The 18967-nt window shown below is 32.7% G+C and overlaps 1 protein-coding gene across 1 annotated transcript in view; it reads left to right on the top strand.

Annotated features, from left to right (window-relative positions):
- The window catches only part of LOC140443286 (uncharacterized), a 46313-nt gene extending 28034 nt beyond the window's left edge, over positions 1–18279 (top strand). The window contains exon 8 of the mRNA XM_072534444.1: positions 1742–18279. Coding sequence (XP_072390545.1) covers positions 1742–3186 — 1445 coding nt within the window. The 3' untranslated portion in view covers positions 3187–18279. The remainder of the gene's footprint in view (positions 1–1741) is intronic.
- The last annotated feature ends 688 nt before the right edge of the window (positions 18280–18967 follow it).

Genomic DNA, 18967 nt, shown 5'->3' with positions numbered 1-18967 from the left:
CCTCCAAACTCTTACGCGTCCATCGGATCCAGTTAGGCAGAAACGGGACTCATCTGAGAATAACACTTTGCTCCAATCGTTAATTCCCCAATGCGCGTATTGTCGAGCAAAAGCTAGTCATACAACTCAATGCGCCCGGCGAAGTAGCGGTCCGGTAGCCATTACCCGAGAAGATAGTCCAGAAGAACGAAGTCTTCTCCTGACTGCTGCAACGCTAACTTTGGATTTCATACTTCCTATAGATGATTTCGATGCATAACCGCAGCTGAGGTCCGGTTTCGTAAAGCCTAAAACACAAGGAAACGGTCATCTGTGCCGTGGTCGTTCTTCTTCGTCCAGAGCCAGGTCGTCTGGTTAGCAAACTTGCCTTCTGAAAGCGTTGAAGCACTCTTTGAACCGTAGAAAGGCTTTAGTGATGTAACGAATATTCGCACTCGCATTCGCGAATATTCGCATGTTTTTGGATATTCGCATTCGCGAAATTTGTGCGAATGTTTTGCGAATATAAATATGTATAAGAAAAAAAATAATTTGAAGATTAGGTTAATAAAATAAAAATCCATTCACTTCTCAGTTTTTTTTATTAAGAAAACTCACTTTATTTTACAAGCTTAGAAAACTATAAAATTAGAAAACAAAAAATAAATGATGCAGTGTAAACAAACAAAAACAGATTATTCTCTGAAACTTTTATTATCCAAAAGTTTTTTATTTTAGACAATCATCTTGAAAAAGTCTAAGAATTATTAAACTACAAATTAAAAATAGTCTATGTGTTTTTATGTAAAGAGTTTAAACAAACAAACATAAACAGTTCGACTTCAGTTAGATAAGTTCAGATAAATTTATTAATTCAGCAATTTTCGGAACAAGATACATATTATAATGCACACTACACTGTAATGTGATACAGTACATGATTTGTATAATTTTATTGTTCTGAAAGTTGCTGGATTACTAAATTTATCTGAACTTCTCTATTTACACACCTCATGCAAATAAGACTGCCGGTAGTGCCGGAGACAATTAAAATTGCCAAATTAAAAAAAAAAACTGAATATTCGCATTCGTATTCGCGAATGTCATTGGCATATATTCGCATTCGAATTCGCGAATGTTCAAAAACTGACATTCGTTAAATCACTAAAAGGCTTACGTTAACAGTTCTTGCGACTTGTCGTTGAGTGTGACCGTCTTCCACAAGCCCAACAATTCGTGCTGTTTCAACAACAGTCAAAGGCATTTTTTGCAAAAAATAAACAATAATAAACACTAATGGTGGCAATAATAAAGGTATGTTCTTTGTGTTTGAACAGAAAGGCGAAGCACAAATAAGACATTTAAAACAAGTGGCAGTTACAGGTACCGTTCAGTTTGAGAAGTGTGCACTTTTCCTCGAAATCGGCACTATTGGAATTCTTTGTTACAAAGGAAACCGCTAAACCGACAACAATTCTCAGAAACATGCATTAGTTTGTATTTGTGTTATTATTATTTACGATAAAGCTCGTTAAAAATGAAATATCGGTGATTTTAAAGGTGACCCGGATTTTATGATCGCAAATGTATCAACAGAGAAAAAAATCAATAACAAAACTAGGTTTTTTTTCTTAAAAAACTAGTTGGTTTAAACCGAGGATTCAAGCATGTTGGTTTAAACCTGCCAACCCTGATTAATAGCCATATAATATTAATATTATTTGGAAAATACATTACTAAATTCTTTCCTTTTGTGTCTTAGGTACAAATAATAGTCAGCATGAAGAAGAACTGTCAAAATACTTCTGCAACAATAACTTTCCAGAAACAACAGAATCGGAAGATACATCAAAATTGTCAACGCTTAGGCAGCTGCTTGTTCAAAATATCGTAGACACCAAACCGTCAATATTAGAAAACAGGGTAGTGGAACCAAAAAGTGTTTCCTTTCCAAATACTTGTCAGAATCAAATGCCAGTACAAACTAATTTTACACATGTTAATCCTATGAATTTTCAAGAACTTTCTATTACAAATGCTAACGTTAAGAGAAGGGTCAGTTTTGAAATGTCCGCCTCGGAGAACTCCGTACCTCCGAGTCCAAATACAAGAAGGAAAAATTTCAGTTTTACTCCTATATCACCGGGTCCACAGTCTCCAAGTGGCATACATTCTAAATGTTCTAGTACATCAGTAAGTCCTTTCGTCAGTCCTAGAAGTACGCCTATTTTAAGAAGCAAACCGGCTCATCAAAATGCATGTATACTAAAGAATGAAATTCGAAAATATTTAAAAGTCAAAAGAGAAATCGATCTCACTATAGAGATTCCTCCCGAAAATCAGCCTGGCTTGCATTCGACCGCCATGTCAGCGCCTCCAAGTCCTATAATGAATAATAAGTCTGTCCTGCAAAAACTATTAAATTCAACTAGTAAAGTGTCTTATAATCCCAGTTACACAGCAGTTAGAAAAATTCCTATTCCTCCTAAAACTTCACCGGAAGTTACTCAGTTTTTAACATCAAATGTAGAATCTAATTTAGAAGGGTACAGATCTAGGTCTGTACCATTACACAACATGATTAATCCAGTTAATAGTGTGTTTATATCAACAAATAATTTGTCCGAAATCGCTTCAATACCGGAACAAGACCCCGAAGAAGTAAAAAATATTTTAAATTCTGGAAATCCTCCTAACGAGCCAATGGACATTGTCGGTATGAATATTGTTTCCAACAACATGAATTTAAGAGAATTTGGTTTTAAGTTATTTAACAACGGCTTAGATGGCAGCGAGTTTTCTCAACAAACGTACGCAAGTCCGAGATTAGTCCGTTCGCAAAGCATCAATGAAGAAATCAGCATACCGCAAGTTTTACCTTCTCGGTCTGTTCCCAGCACTCCTCTACCATTCAATAAACCTCCAAAAGTAAATTACAACAACTCTAGATCGTATCCTTCGACACCTTTAAACAATGACGAAACATTTACGTACAACCTAAACGGAGATTGTCTTTTGAATGGGCAGCCGATCAGAAACGACATGGTGGAGGGTTTGAGCTATCTTCAGGACATCGAAGTGAACGGGGACAATACAGTGGAAGCGTTGCCCCATGACATAACCACTGAATTCGATATTGTTGAGAACGAGAGTCAGCTGTTGAATGCGGGGTTGATTGAAGCCACTTTTACTGATAACATTGAGTAGGCAGGTGAAAAAAAACTGATGAATGTTAAACTGAGGATCAATTGTCAAGTTATTTAAACATTTCTTTGGTGTTTTGATGTACTATAGTGTGAACTGTCACTAAAAAGTAATTGATATATCATTTTTCTTACTAAGTCTGTTTCACGTCATCAATCAATGTTTAAATTTATGTTGTTCAGGCTATAGAGCGTTATCTAATTGTCGAATTGGTTATTGGTTCTATATAAAGTCGCTAAGGCTATTTTTAAAGATTAAAAATGTACTGTTTTTAGATAAATGTATTCTTAGTTATGGGGAAACAAAGAAAATAACACAGAGTAACATTTTAATTAGAGAGATATATAACACTAAATCGCAGAAAAATATTTAAATGCTTTTTTTTTAAATCATTTTGTTTTACAAAATAGATTGCCAAATGACTACCTTATGCAAAAAGTATTGAAAATGTGTATTACAGTTCCTTCTCCTAGCGGAGGTTGGTTGCACTGAAGAGGAAGCCCTAATTTTATTTTAAATAAACGTATATAATTGAAGACGTTGTAATTTTCATGAGTATTTATGAAAAATATGTTTCATATTTCATTCATCATATTTCATGAGTTTCATTATGAATTTGTATATATTTGGCAACAGTGGACACATTTATAACGTCGAATATCCTTTGAATTATCAATAACTAAAGCAGAATACATTGATATTGTGGTTGGCTGGAGAAGCCTATAATTGTGTACAATGTCTATAAATATATTTTTCGTCTAATGTTATTAATCTTGTATATTTCAAATAAATAACTCAGTGAATGACATTATAATGAATTGGTTTGTCTATGGAGCCATAGTTTTATCATTGATCATGTGAAACGGAATTAGTAGGAAAAACATAATATAGATATTACTTAACGTATACGTACTGCTTTTTGATATTTTATTTTTTGTTTTGTTTTATCGATACGTGAACTTTTGAAAACATAACAAATTAAAAGAAAGAAACCTAATATTCTTCATTTAACGTCATTTAATGATGAGGTCTACAACTATTAGAGAATAAAGGTAGAACAGTTATTTTGAAGAATATTTTTACGCTTTAGCTTAATTATATTTCTTCACAATTATCAAATTGTTCAAAATACGTTCAAAAAACGTGCCAAAATAAGTTTTATGGGTAATTTATTTATCTATAATACTGATTTTTTAAAGAAAAAACACAGTAGATACAAGTATTGTTCTAATGTGTTTTGTTGTATGTAGAATTAACATATATGTTCAAAATAGTTATAAAATTGATTATTTGACCGATATAGGTCTCAGGTGACTATAGTAATTGAGGTGAAAAGAGAAAATTCACTTTGGACTCCAAAACTACTGCTCTAGTTTTAGAGATTTTATGTTCTAAAGGTGCTGCAATTCTAACCAGACGAGGCTGTCTCTTTTTGTTAACCTAATAGTGAAGAGCCCATTAAAAAATTGCGATGCACAGGTTATAACTAATTTGCTTGTGAGTTGTAGCGTACTGTAGTTTGAAAATTGCATTTATCTCTGTTAATTGCTGGGATCTGTTAGTTGTTAATATCCTATTCCTAATCGTGGAATCAGATGAAAATCCTCCCTAAAGTGTTCTTAAACATTACTTGGAACTGAGGTTCTGAAACTACAAATTTTATTGTGACATTTCTGTTTTGAATGAGAATAACCACAATTTTAACTGAAAATACGTTTATTTTTAATTAAAATTAAGGTTAATTATCATTAAATATAGTAGATAATTTTTTGGGACCAAAAATATAACCGTTAGGCGAATTTTGGCTTTTGGTTGGTTATCTTCACGCCATGAATCGCATAACATAAACAGAACACTAATTTTAATTTCCCCAGAATGTATTAGTCAACTTGACATGCTTCGTTGAAACATCAGCTTCCTCAAACTGATAGTAATTTTATACTATTTGTACGTTATTACAAATAGTATAAAATAGTACAAAAAACTCAATTACTGCTACTGTTTGAACTCTCAACTTCTTGTTTATATACATTTTCTGACATTCCAAAAAGACATTTCGGAATATTTTGATGAGATTTAGAACATCCTAGACTTTGAATTCTTCTTCTTTTTTGTCAAGGGACTTTCTCTATGGGGAATAAACCTTACGGTACTGTCGTGACACTGCTCCTTTCTTTATAGTTATTCGCCTTGACTAACTAGTCTACCAGGGTTCGACTGAAGCCCAGAGGGTGAATCAGTTCCATGATATGCAGCTAATCACTCGATATGAACTACCTTGAGTTTACTTCCAGTCGAAAACTGGTATGCGGGAGATTAGATAAATAATTTTCAATTTTTCTTTTTTAAATTGTTAATTAACGTCAGGGATGAACGTTCTTTTTCACGAGGAAGCAAACTTCCAAAAATAATATCTTGAGGAAGCTTCTATAATGTCTTTCCACCATTCCGTCTGATTGCGGATGGAGAGGAGTAGTGCGAGTTTTCTTAATTCCCAAGATTTTCATTAATTCTTGCCATAATTTTTACTCAAAATTTGTTCCTTAATCAAAATGTAACTCTAAAGGAACTCCATGTTTTGATACGTGTGTTACGAATACTTCTGCTACTGTAGTCGGTTCTTGATAAGGAAGGTGTGCAATTTCAGGCCATTTTGAAAAATAATAAATTATGACCATTAAGTACTGATTTCCTCTCTCTGTCATCGGAAGTGGACCGAGAATATCCACTGCAAGTCGTTCAAAAGGTTCTCCGGAAAGATATTGTTCCATTTTACCACGACTTCTGTTTTGTGGACTGTGTAGTTTGTTTATTATTTCGAGTTACCTTACATTCCTCTTGCAAAATTGACACTGTTCTCTTAACTTTTCTATTTCATTTTTACTAATCATTAGTTGCTCCTTAAAATGAGCAACTTCAGATTCCAGAGTATCTTTTTCGTTTCTTAGAGATCTATATCTACTGGTATTTCTACTAGGACTATGTGTCGGGCTTCTGGATGCCGATCTAAGCGACCTCCTGATCTCATTCTTTTATTTTTCTTTCCTTGCTTGGGATTGGCTTCTGCAATTAGTTTTCATTTTGAGATTTTTGTTGAAGATTTCGCAGTACGCTTAACATTTTGAATAAAGTAGGTTATTGGTTATATGCAGTAGTGACTTCCTCATCTTCTCTAAATATTATTTCTTTTAATTTTCTTATAATTCTAATTTTCTAATATTTCTTTTAATTGGAAATATTTTTTGCCGCTTCATACTCATGTGCTGAGATTAGTGATCCCTTTAGCGTTTTGTGATGTAATTGGAGACCTTGTTGCATTTCAACATTCTGTAGTTCATATATGAATGCCTATATACCAATTTGTTCCAGAAAATCTTTAGATGTCTGAGGGTAGGTACGCCAAATGTAATAAACTTTTAATGTCGACTTCAAATTCTTGCAGGCTTTCGTATGTTTTTGATATCAACTTTCAACTGACTTCGGAAAACCTGCTATAGATGCTGCAGGCCTTATCTTGACTCTTAAAACTTGAAAGAGAGAGGTATAACTGTTCTCGAAGCGACACTACCAAGGAAGCTGACATTTCTTTCTCAGTCCAATTATTTGCTCTAGCTGCAGCTTCGAATTGAAAACGATAAGTTTTCCATGCTGTTTGACCATCGAATACGTTTGGTTTTCCTGTGCTGCTCTTCATCGACTTATCCGATTTTTGAAATTTCTACTTGTCTGACCTATGTATACTTTTAGGCATGATGTATCTCAAGTGATCTTCTATATTGAACTTCAGCTTATATCCTCTCTACCTTTATGATTTTCGAATAGTCGAAGATCAGGAGTATATAAGAAAACTTGTGGAATACGTTTAAAAGTATACATACTTCAGACTGGTAAAAGCTTCAAAAAACGGATAGTTTCGTCAAAGGAAAAACCTATTTCACATATATCCATCATTGAATTACAGAAAATCATTAATCTAAACGTAATTTTGAAATTTTAGTACTAGTAGTAGAAAGTACTGGTACAAAATTTATGAATAAATATATATTGAAGTGTGACTTTTGCTTTCGCTAGCAGGTACTTTAGTACGAAAGTACTTTATACACCTTACATCACTTTTGAACTTTTTTTTTAATTCAGATGCAAGTCATTAGTTTAAAATTATCATTCTTCTGAAGAAGCTGATATTTCAGCGAAGCATGTCAGTTGAGAAGAAAAAATCTGAGGAAATTAAAACACTGTATTGTTTTATATTATTATTAAACACGAATTTACATGCAGTAAACGCCAATGTCATAAATAGTTTCTTCACATTATAATTTTAAGATGAAACTTCCAATTTCTTTCTTCCATCTCCTATCTATTGACTGTCTCACATATACAACCATCCTTGTTAGATAAAATAAATAAAAATAACCAAAATGTAGGTCCTGAAACAATTTAAAATGATTCTTATATAGCATAATGTCCGGGTTTTAACTTGTTATATCACGAACGAGTTTTTTCTTGTGGGTCCTTCTACCCTGTTGGTAGTATTTAAAAGAACTGTCTGAAGGAACAACATATTATATTTGGTTCTCTATATTTCTGTAAAATTATTCTGTATATATGTCAACTTTCTCGCTCGAGGATTTTCCAAATTAAATCATACTGTTAAAATTAGCTTCAACGAGATATTCCCATCAACATTATATCCTTTTCAAAGATAAACGCTTGTAATTAATCATTGTCAGACTTGCCCAACACGTACAGTTAAAAACATTTAAAGAATATTGCTCTTTTTTAATATAAAGAGAGAAAAATAAGTTATTTGCCAAAAGTGAGTTCTAAAATATTTTGCATAATTTATTTGAAACATATTGGGCAAAAATCTCATTTTAGTGATTTTTAAACTTTTTCGGACTAAAGGTGTCATTTGTTTACATTCAAATGTTACGGATGATCACAGTCTTGGACCTATCCAAATAGCAGATAACATCAACACTTAATACGTCGCAGATACGTCACTGAAACAATGCCAAGCTTCCGATCGCGTACTGACTCGGAGATAATTCAAGGAAAATACGTCATTTCGCACACTTCACCGTAAATACCGATTTTAGGTTACTCAAAAATATGTTAAAAATTCGTCAAAAATATTAAAAAAGTAAAGACAATTGTGAAAGATAAAAAATTTAATTTTAAATTGTTATATTTATCAAAAATTTAATCATTTTACACTTTATACTTTTTCTAAACCTTTTTACCATTATAAAGTATTTTATAAATTGTTAATGTTGTAACTGTTGTCTCGGTTTTATACGTTTTTATTTATTTACATCAGACATCAATAAAAAATTTTAAACAATGTTTGGTTTTACAATCTGTACTTTTATTTTGTTTATTTTATTTCTTATCGATGTTCCTCTGTTACAATTATATGTATCACTTGTGGCAGTTCACAGACCATTTAGAATTTAAATATTGGAATTGTGGCTTACATGTAAGGTACGAATATAATACAAATATCAAGGGCTAATTTGAAAGAAGGCCATCATATCTTAAAACGCACAAATTCGCAGAAATTCTATTTGAAAGATTTTTTAAAACTTTTAAAATACTTCAACATGTTATGTTGAAGAATTTTACCTGAAGGACCTAAAGGAAACTCAATTGGAAAGTCTGTATATAAACACAAATAGCTAAAAAAATCAAAGAGATCGAATAGATGGTACGTTTGTTGGTGATCTTGACAACGTCAACATTCATTTAAAAAGCATATTATGATACAATATGGGTTGTTTTCAAATATTGCCACACAACCTCTTTCCTCGTGTAATACATTTTACTAATTACTCCTAACATAAGTGTTAACATAGTGTGCACATAATAAATATATTATAAAGTCATTACAGTGATTGTTATACATAAATTTTAGTATGTTTACGAAATACGAAAACAAAACTCTTAATTGATTTGGCAACGCGTAGTAAGCGAGTATCCTTGACATTCCTCACGGTTGCGCATATCGCGGATTTAGTTATTTGTGTACGATTAGACTTTATTTTTCAATTTTGGCTTTTTGAGGTATGATCTTCTTCTTTCAATATAGTGAAATACAAATGTATCTTCATAATGAAGAAAATATGTATAAACTAAAATTAACAAATATTACAATTCGGTTTTATTTGGGTAATATGAAATTTTCACTAGTTTTGAATTAAATTTTATATATTTTCCAACATTACCAGGTAAGCCGTTGGAAAAAATCTGTTTTATTGTGTTTCTTTAGTTAGCAAAAAGCCACTTTATATTGTATTAATACAAATACGACTTTATCGTAATAGAATTTCTCTTAAAAAAATAGACTTGACTGACTAGTTAGTTATTGTCATTTGTATGTCTCTACTTTGTAAATTACATACTCAATAACAACAAAATAACAACAACAAATAACAGCAAAAAAGTACAGTAAAAATAAAACAAAAACCGTTGCATGTCACATATTTTCCTTGTCATATTTCGAATCTGTCAATACAAATTTTATTTAATAACATTGGTGATGTCGGTGTTTCAATTGGATATTCTTAGTCATTTTTTATTCCAGCTATCTGTACATTGTGTGTTTTTGAAATTGTTTCATTCTTTTTATGTATAAGCAGATGAGTTAGGATGACAAAATGAATAAACACCAATGAAAATATTTGGTGAAATTCCAATCTTGCATATAGTATCATTTCAAAATTGTATTCACTAAATTTTTAGAAATCTGACATTAGAACGGCGACATTGTTGCCAGCTTTTTTTTTATATTTTATCGTGTTGTATTCATTAAGGTACCTTTAACATCATATTTATTCAAAAATCTAAGGTGCGATGATATTCTGTATTTAAAAGGCATACCTGATAACTTTATGACAAACCGTACATCATTCTTCTTGTGACAAGTAGAAAATATCGCTACATCAACATTGCCGTAACTCATTTAGCAGTGGAAATGATTTAGCTTTTTAAAGGGAGTGAAGGATGGCAAAAGTCTTCAAGAGTAGAGTGCTGGAAGAGTTTGACGAAAAGGATACGGTAAATGACTGCTGGGAAGCCAACAGCGAAGTTGTGGTACTAGTGGGAAAGAAAGTGTTAGGAAAAACATCTGGTAAAGACCTCTAGGGAAAAATAACTTGGTGTAAAAATGAAGTGCAACAGAAGGTTAAGGCAAAGAAACAGATATGAGAGGTCTAAAAGAGAGGAAGATAATATAAAGATTCCCCCATTCTCATTTATCTGTTTGTACATTGTATTGGGTTTTGTTAATTATGTAGTTATCTGGATGACATACATACAAGTGATCATTACAAGGTCTTTTTACATTTTTCGCACTTTATGGAAAGTCCTAGAATAACGCTCAGATGTCATCATTCTTTTTAAGAATTTTGCGCCTATTTTTTTGGAAACATGTCCTAGTTATCAAGAAATTGATTAAAATCACACAATGTGGTTATATTGAATAAATGTGTATTCATTGTGTATTGTACAATACACATACTAAAAATTAATAAAACGCCATACAAATCTCTAGCGATTTTTATTGGTAATAATAACCATTATTGCGTGTCACGTTATTCTTCAAAAAATATTCAGTTTATTATTATATTATAGATTCAGTTAATTGTTTGCATCTGCTGTTTACCATTTGCCAAATTTTTGTTGCATTGCATTTAAATCAATCCGCTGGTTCAACAGTTTGAATCAAAACGGATAAATACAAACTATAATCAAATCATGTCCTAATTATAACAGAGTTCTTTACTGGATACTAAAAGGACAAACGTAGAAAACATAACCTCAAATAATTGTTTACAACTTGAGACTGGCAATTTAATATAGATAGTTGCTTATTCTTGACACATTTTCGTAGATACAAGAAGAAATAGTGTATCCAATATTTGATTTGTAAAATACCTGTATATTTTTTGTTTTATTTCTAAATTTAGTCGAAAATCGTATTGAATTATTTTGGTATACTGTTTGTATTTATAAATCTCATTGAATTTGTGACGTGCAGCGGTGATTGTATTGAAAACTTAGTTTGTATCATCATCATTTTGGCTTTACAACCCTGTGTGGGTCCTAGCCTCCCCAAGAATTTTTCTCCAGTCGTCCCTATCCATCGCCTTCCTCCGCCAAGCACGTATTTCCATATTTCTCATGTCTTCATCGATGTTATCTAGGAATCTTGTTCTGGGTCTTCCTCTTCTTCTTTGACCAATAGGTCTAGGACCAATAGCTGGGTCGGTTTGCTCCATCCGTATTACATGGCCTACCCACCTCAGACGTCCTATCTTTATGTGTTTTACGATATCTGGTTCCTGGTATATCCTATAGAGTTCGAAGTTGTATCGTCTTCTCCAGGCACCATTTTCATTTACCGCTCCATAGATGCGCCTTAGTATTTTTCTTTCGAAACATCCTAACATGTTTTCATTGCTTTTTGTTAAAGTCCAGGTTTCTGAACCATATGTTAGGACTGGGCGTATTATTGTTTTGTAGAGTTTTACTTTTGTATTTCTTGATATAACTGTAGATTTAAAAAGGAGATTAAGCCCAAAATAGCATCTATTAGCCGTGCAAATTCTGCGGTTTATCTCTGCGGTAGTGTCATTTTCAGTATTGACGAGCGTTCCCAGGTATACAAATTCGTTGACTGCTTCGATGACGTCATTTTCTATAACAAGTGGCCGTAGTGTTTGTGGTTGCGTACCTATTTTCATGTATTTTGTTTGATTGGTGTTTATTATTAAACCCATTTTTGTAGCCGCTTCCTTTAATGCTACGTATGCCTCTCGTGCTGCGTTTTCCGTTCTCCCAACAATATTGATATCATCAGCATATGCTAAGATTTGCATAGATTTGTTATATATTGAACCGGTAGTTGTGATTTGTGACGTACGTATTACTTTTTCCAGAGTTAGATTGAATAGTATACAGGAGAGTGGGTCTCCCTGACGTAGCCCGTTATTTGTTTTAAAAGGTTCAGAGAGTTCCCCCTGGATTCGTACTTTGCATTCAACTTTTTCAAGTTGAATGCAAAGTTGAATTGTTTTTAAACAATTCTCTTCTATTTACAGAGTCGTAGGCTGCCTTGTAGTCTATAAATATGTGGTGCGTGTCTACACCGTATTCCAGTGTTTTCTCTAGAATTTGTCTCAGGGTTGAAATCTGATGAATTGTTGATTTACCACCTCTGAAACCAACCTGGTATTGTCCTATTATTCGCTCTGCATATGGTGCCATACGATGGCATAGTATATTGAAGAATATTTTATACGCTGCATTTAGGAGCGTAATTCCTCGATGGTTAGAGCATTCAAAGATATATCCCTTTTTGTGTATGGTGCAAAGTATTCCAATATTCCAATCATTGGGAAGGGACTTCTGTATCCATATTTCTTTTATAAGCTGCTGTAGCGCTATTATGATATCGTAGCCACCTTCTTTATATAATTCCGCTGGAAGATTATCTATTCCGGGTGATTTGTTTCGGGCTAGTTTGTTTACAGCGTCTTTAACTTCCAAGATCGTTGGTGGATCCTCCTCCCTCTCGTCTGCTCCGCTTACCTCGCAGCTTTCGTCTTCCGGGTTTTTTTCTTCTTCCTCTATATTAAGTATCTGGTTAAAATATTCCGTCCATCGGTTTAGTACGTCTGTTCTTGTTAAGAGATCGCCATTTAAACTTCTACATTGATTTGTGTTTGCCTTAAATTCTTTTCTGTTGATGTTAACTTTCTTATAGAATGTTCTGAATTCTTTCTCTCTGTTGAGGTTTTCTATATATTGAAGTTCCTTTTTTAAGTGGTTTCGTTTCTTCATTCTGTGTATTTTCTTTTCTTCTCTTCTCTTTGTCTGGTAATTCTCTATACTTGTTCTAGTTCGGCGGGTAAGCATTTTTTGCATAGGCTTCATTTTTTTTTCTGTGTTGCGTCTTTGCATTCATCGTCAAACCAGTGATTTTTTCGGGTACAAGTTTCTTTTGTTAGTTTGTATAAAACACACAATAAGTAGAACAGGACAATAAATTAAAAAGACCATAGTGATCAATTCATACGCTGTTAAATTCAAAGGAGATAATCCTTATTGTAACCTTAGATAGATTTAAAAGTCGAATCATTTATAGGATGATAAACAACAGAATGTTAAAGGAATATTTACAGGATTCTTCTTTTCGTGCGTTCCTTGATGCAGCATTGCATGCATGAAGAGGCAAGTGAAGCCCGTCTTTGCAATTTACAGAGGAATTCGGCGTGACTATCAGCTTGCGTTGTTCGACAAATTACATGTTTCCTGTACAATTCTACACAATCCAACGGTTTGCCAATATTCCACTGTGTGCAAATTCAAAATTAACAACACTTTGAACGTTAAAGGGAAAGTTAATCAATTTAAAGTACAAATCACATTTTGAAAAATCACGCAAGTTAAAACACCGATAAAATTGACAATGAATACGTTTAAAGAATGTGAAGAGTCAAGGAGATCTCAATCCAATGTAGGTATCACCTGCAACACGATTTGTTTTCTTATCTTATTATTCATGCGCAGTATTTAGATTTATTTTTAACAATACAATACATATTTTCGTTCATTAAAAGAACATCGACGTCATTATTACTGTCAATTGTATAGAATTGTAGCAATATAACGTGGCTTTTGCATTTTTAAATTTGTTAAATGTCAAAATTATTTTAATATACAGAGTGTGACACTCTTTAGTAAGGAGCCTAATGGAGATACTACGACCATTGCTGTTAAAGATTCCGTCAACTGGAATAAATCGATCAATAAAAGCTACCAATCAAAACTGTCTAGGCATATACAGGGTGTAGCAAATTAGAATAACGTTGTAAAGTTTTATAAATATTTTTATTGGGACGCCCTGCATTTTATTATAATTTACAAGTTTTATTTCTGCGGGTTATTGATCTACGTATTCTGTTGAAGGAAGTTTTAATGGCATCCATACAGTAGCCGTTACGGCTACTTCTGTTAAAAATAAAGTAATTGCGGATAAGTAAATTATAAGACGAGGGTGAGTAACAGAACTCCTTTTTAACTTTGTGAAGGCATTCGAATAAAATTATTCAGTTAAATTAAAATAGTTCCGTAAATTTAAAGCACGCTGGAGTCAGTTCGTTTTCTACATCATTGATTTGTGATACGTTTTGTGGCAGAATTGCAGGTATTTTTCACTTCTCTAATAGTTATTTTAATAGGTGATGCTGCTTTACATATTATCTTGCGAAATAGATAACTTTTAAGCCCTTCACGTCATATTTTCCAAACAGTTCTGCACCTTAACAAAAATATTTTTAATAAAGTTAAATGTAAGTACTGTTAATATTGAATGAAGTTTAGAGATTTACCAACAGAGGACGAACGTCCTAATATAATACCTTTATTATATCCAAGATTCGTCGTCATATGTATGTAATAACAGTTAAATCATCATTATGAAGGTTCCCATTTAACAACACTTACCTTCTTGTCCAGGCGATACTTATCCACAATTACTTATATATATATATATATATATATATATATATATATATATATATATATATATATATATATATATATGTATATATATATATATATATATATGTATATATATATATATATATATATATATATATATATATCTGTGTGTGTGTATTTGTATGTGTGCGTGAGTGAAAGAGATCAGTATTTTGTACTTGTCCGCATGTATGCTCACACTGATGTTTTGACAAATCTGATCACGTGGATGTGAATATCGTGTGGTAGTTTATGCTTACTTATGTGTATAATTGGCTCATGTACATGTAAGGGTAAATATTTGAAAGAAGCTTGCAAAATAGTGACCTTATTTTAATAATCCATCCGTTCGTTCTAATATATCTAACAACATGAACCAATTTGAATTTGCTGTAAAAGATTTGGATTTCTATAGTCTTTTATATAGGTAATAATAATTATAATATAGTAATGGCTAGCTAGGAAAGACTTATATTTCTAAATCAGGCCGAGAAACTATTAACACCGATCGAATTGGAGTGGCTCGAAAATGAGGATCTGTGCTGATACTTCCTAGCTGGCGCGCGCTATATAACAGGTGGTAGAACTGAAAATGCTATTTGCGAGCCTGAGTATGTACGGAATTCATACGCATGCGCGGCTATGTTTGTCTGTGTAAGTGGGAAAGAAAGTTTTGTATTACTCAATTAAATTGTTGATTTACAATTTTTTACACCATTGTTTGTTATCTTGAATTTTAAATTATGTGTTTGTATATATCTATAAAATTATATAAATCATATTTCTGCAGTTTTCTGATCTTGTTTAACGTTTATTAAATTAATTGTTATTTTTTTCATTTTCTTATCTTATAACTTAGTGTTAAAGTTGTCGAAACTATAATATATATCATTATACTCAACGTATTCACGATTGTCTAATATTCGCTTTTCTCTTGATCTCTTGACGCCTCTTGGATACCACAGTGTAATGCTAGTGGATCATCTATTGTCAGTTGTACAAAGCTTCTATTACAGCCTTGGTATATACGGAATCAAAAGCTTTCTCGAAATCTATTAAGGTTAATGCTAGCGGCATTTCACATTCTTTAGCTCTACTCATGAGTTCTCTAGTGTATGGATATGATTCAGGGTACTGAATCCAGCTTGTTTTCTTGGCTATGCAGCATCTAATGCATTTGTTATTATGTTGTCGATGATCTTTGTGAATATCTTATATATGGTTGGTAGTTGACTTATAGGTCTGTAGTTTTTGATATTCTCTTTACGACCTTTCTTCTAACCGAGAATTATTGCTGTATTCCAGTGGTCTGGTATGCGTCTTGATCTTAAGCAGTTCGTAAATATACTTTCTAAGATTTTCCAGGTTTTTTTGTCGTCGTATTTAAGCAGTTCCACTGTTATGATATCTATTCCAGCTGCTTTACCGCTTTTCATTTTTGTAATTGTCGATTCTACTTCTTCCGGAAGGGCTTCTGGTACATCTTCTTGGTTACTGATTACTTCTTCAAGTGTGCCAGGTGCTTTGTATAGTTCGCTGTAAAATTTAGTCACGACTTGTATTATTTCATTTCTGACTGTAATTCTGGTGTTTTCGTTTGTTAGAGCAACGATTTGCTTCTTCATATTGATAAATGTTTTTTCCAATATGTATTGACTGAATAGAAGTATTATCAAATGTATTTTCGATGTCAAAAATACAGCAAGGACGACTTCTTTCTGGTGTAAATTGCTTTCGAGTTCTGACACCAGATAGTGCAGAGTGACTTCACCAGATTTCCCTGCTAGATACGCCCATTGCCGCTGATGCAGTTGGTTTTTATGTTTATAGCATGCCTCTATCTCCTGTCGTTTGACATGGTCTCCACTCTGTCACTCTACAAGTCCTTCTGTTACCAGATTGTTTTGCCACGTGTCCGGCATAACCGTTTATAAGCTTCAACACTTCAATCGCATCTGTCAATCTGATTTTCTTTCTGATCTATTCGTTTATAATTCTGTATTATAGTGAAATCTCCAGCATTGTTCACTCTAATGCTCTCTGTTATGTGCTGTCTTCTAGCGTTAAGTATTTAGTAAGACGCGCGTTTTTCAATTCATATGTATATTTATAATATACTTTAAGGGCGTCTTCTAGGGGTAGAGTCGAACTCTTCGTTTTATTACCATTACGTTTAAACCTTCCAAGAAAGTCTTAATCAACATCCGGGGGATTGATTCGCGCATCGTTACTCAAATGTATCTAGAAGTGAAACGTGAATTCTCTTCCGGCTGTTGATTTTCGCATCTGGGTACTTTGAGTTACCGTGACCCGCAGTTTCCTGCTTCCGAAGAAGCTACCGATAATGATAGCGAAACAATGAGATAATTGAAGTTACGGGTCGTTTTCATTTTCAGTAGTAATATCCCTAGGACATTGATAACAGACGAGATAATTTCATGACAATCGAAAGCTCGTTCCTTGGTAACAGCACGAAGCCGAAGGCTGAGTGCTGTTACCAAGCAACGAGCTTGAGAAATTTGTCATGAAATTATGAGGCATTCATCAATGTCCGAGGGATATTCGGCGGATAATTTTTCGAAAAAAAAAATAACAACATAACGAAACATTTATTTATTAAAAGTACAGTTAGTGAAAGTTTGATTTCTATGTTCATTCAACTCATATTCTCGTCCGCAGCAAAATTCCATGAATATTCCCCAAATATATTTGTGACTGTAGGTTGTATTTCTGGGAACTTTTTCTTTGATTAGCGCATTTATACTTTGAACATTCTCATTGCCGAAACGTGACATTTTGAAATTTATTTGGATGAAGTTGTCAAACTCGATCGTGTTGTCATAGAGATTGAAAATTGTACTGAATGCAATTATCAGTCTAATGTTGACATGATTGGGTGAAATTGTTCCACATGACACAAAATGACGAAATTTGAATGGTTGTTAGAACAGTCGAAAAATTATCAATTAAATATTGAAATAAAAAACTAGAAATGTGCACTAATGCCCAAATAAATGTCATAAAATGGTAAATGGTGAATAAATGTTGTGGAAATTTATTAATTTTCAATCAATGTAATTCTCTATTCAATTAAACACACATATCAAATACACAATTGTAATTACCAATTAATAAAAACAAAATATGTACCTCTAATTATTAGTGATTTTCAGAAGAAAACTGCAGAAATATGACACTGCATATATTTTGAATTGTTCAAAATTTCGTTTATATCTTTATATCTAAAAGTCAATAGGATGGTTTTATGAAACATTTAAATTTAGCAAGTTTATCTGTGATAAATTATAAATTGAAAAAATTGAGGACACTTGACAGTTGTCTTTGATTTGTCTAAAAGTGTATATTTTATTTTTTTATTGCAAGCTTAAAATTTTAAATATCTAGAGTAAGGTTAGTCTGAAATTGGGGCATGTATTCTGAATTCGAAAAAAATATAAAATCGTTGTTTAAAAGCATTTTACTTTTTGTATAAATTTTAGACTTGGAAATTGTTGTTATTTTACGAACTAATACATTTACATTGATAATGGAGTTATTGAAATTAATGATCCCAGTATATTAACCGAATCACCAAAGATAGGTCCAAAAATTTCATCAAAACTAACTTGGTCATCTTAAATGAAAAACACACAGAACATATTTATTGTATCTAAACAAACGGAAACAATTACAGGCTGAAAAAAAGATAAAGTGTATCCCTCACTCCCCTCTTTCTCCTTTTCCTTAAGCCCACCTACCGTACATTCAAAAATAGAACGAGGCCGCATTGCTCAGAATCGGAAGAGATGTGTGTGTGGTTCTTTGGATTATTCTTAGTTGCTCAGAAACAGAAGAAAAATTAGGGAGATGATAGCTACTAAAGCTAAACCAGATGGGTAAACAATACAAACAGATCATCAAAAAAGGACACAAAAGGAGGGCGCCACTTTGTTTTTTTTTGTGAGGAACAAAGAAACCTCAAAACCAAAATACCTATATAAACAAACACAATAAACAGTATACATATACAGACAAATAAAAGGTATTTATCGCACTTACCTCGTATCTTCGTTTAGCAAACATGTTTTCAAATATTTATTCGTGGTCCAAGAGAACAGAAAAAGACTTTCCCAATATTAATCAAACCATGTTTCTCAGCAATAAAAATAAAAAAAAACTTGTTTCCCTTGTCATACTTCGGCAAGCAAACGAAGGAGAAATTTTTACTTAACTGCTACTG

The sequence above is a fragment of the Diabrotica undecimpunctata genome, chromosome 6 (assembly GCF_040954645.1).
Source record: "Diabrotica undecimpunctata isolate CICGRU chromosome 6, icDiaUnde3, whole genome shotgun sequence".
Taxonomy (NCBI): domain Eukaryota; kingdom Metazoa; phylum Arthropoda; class Insecta; order Coleoptera; family Chrysomelidae; genus Diabrotica; species Diabrotica undecimpunctata.
Note: the sequence above shows the minus strand (reverse complement) of the source record. Positions and strands in the feature narration are given on the sequence as shown.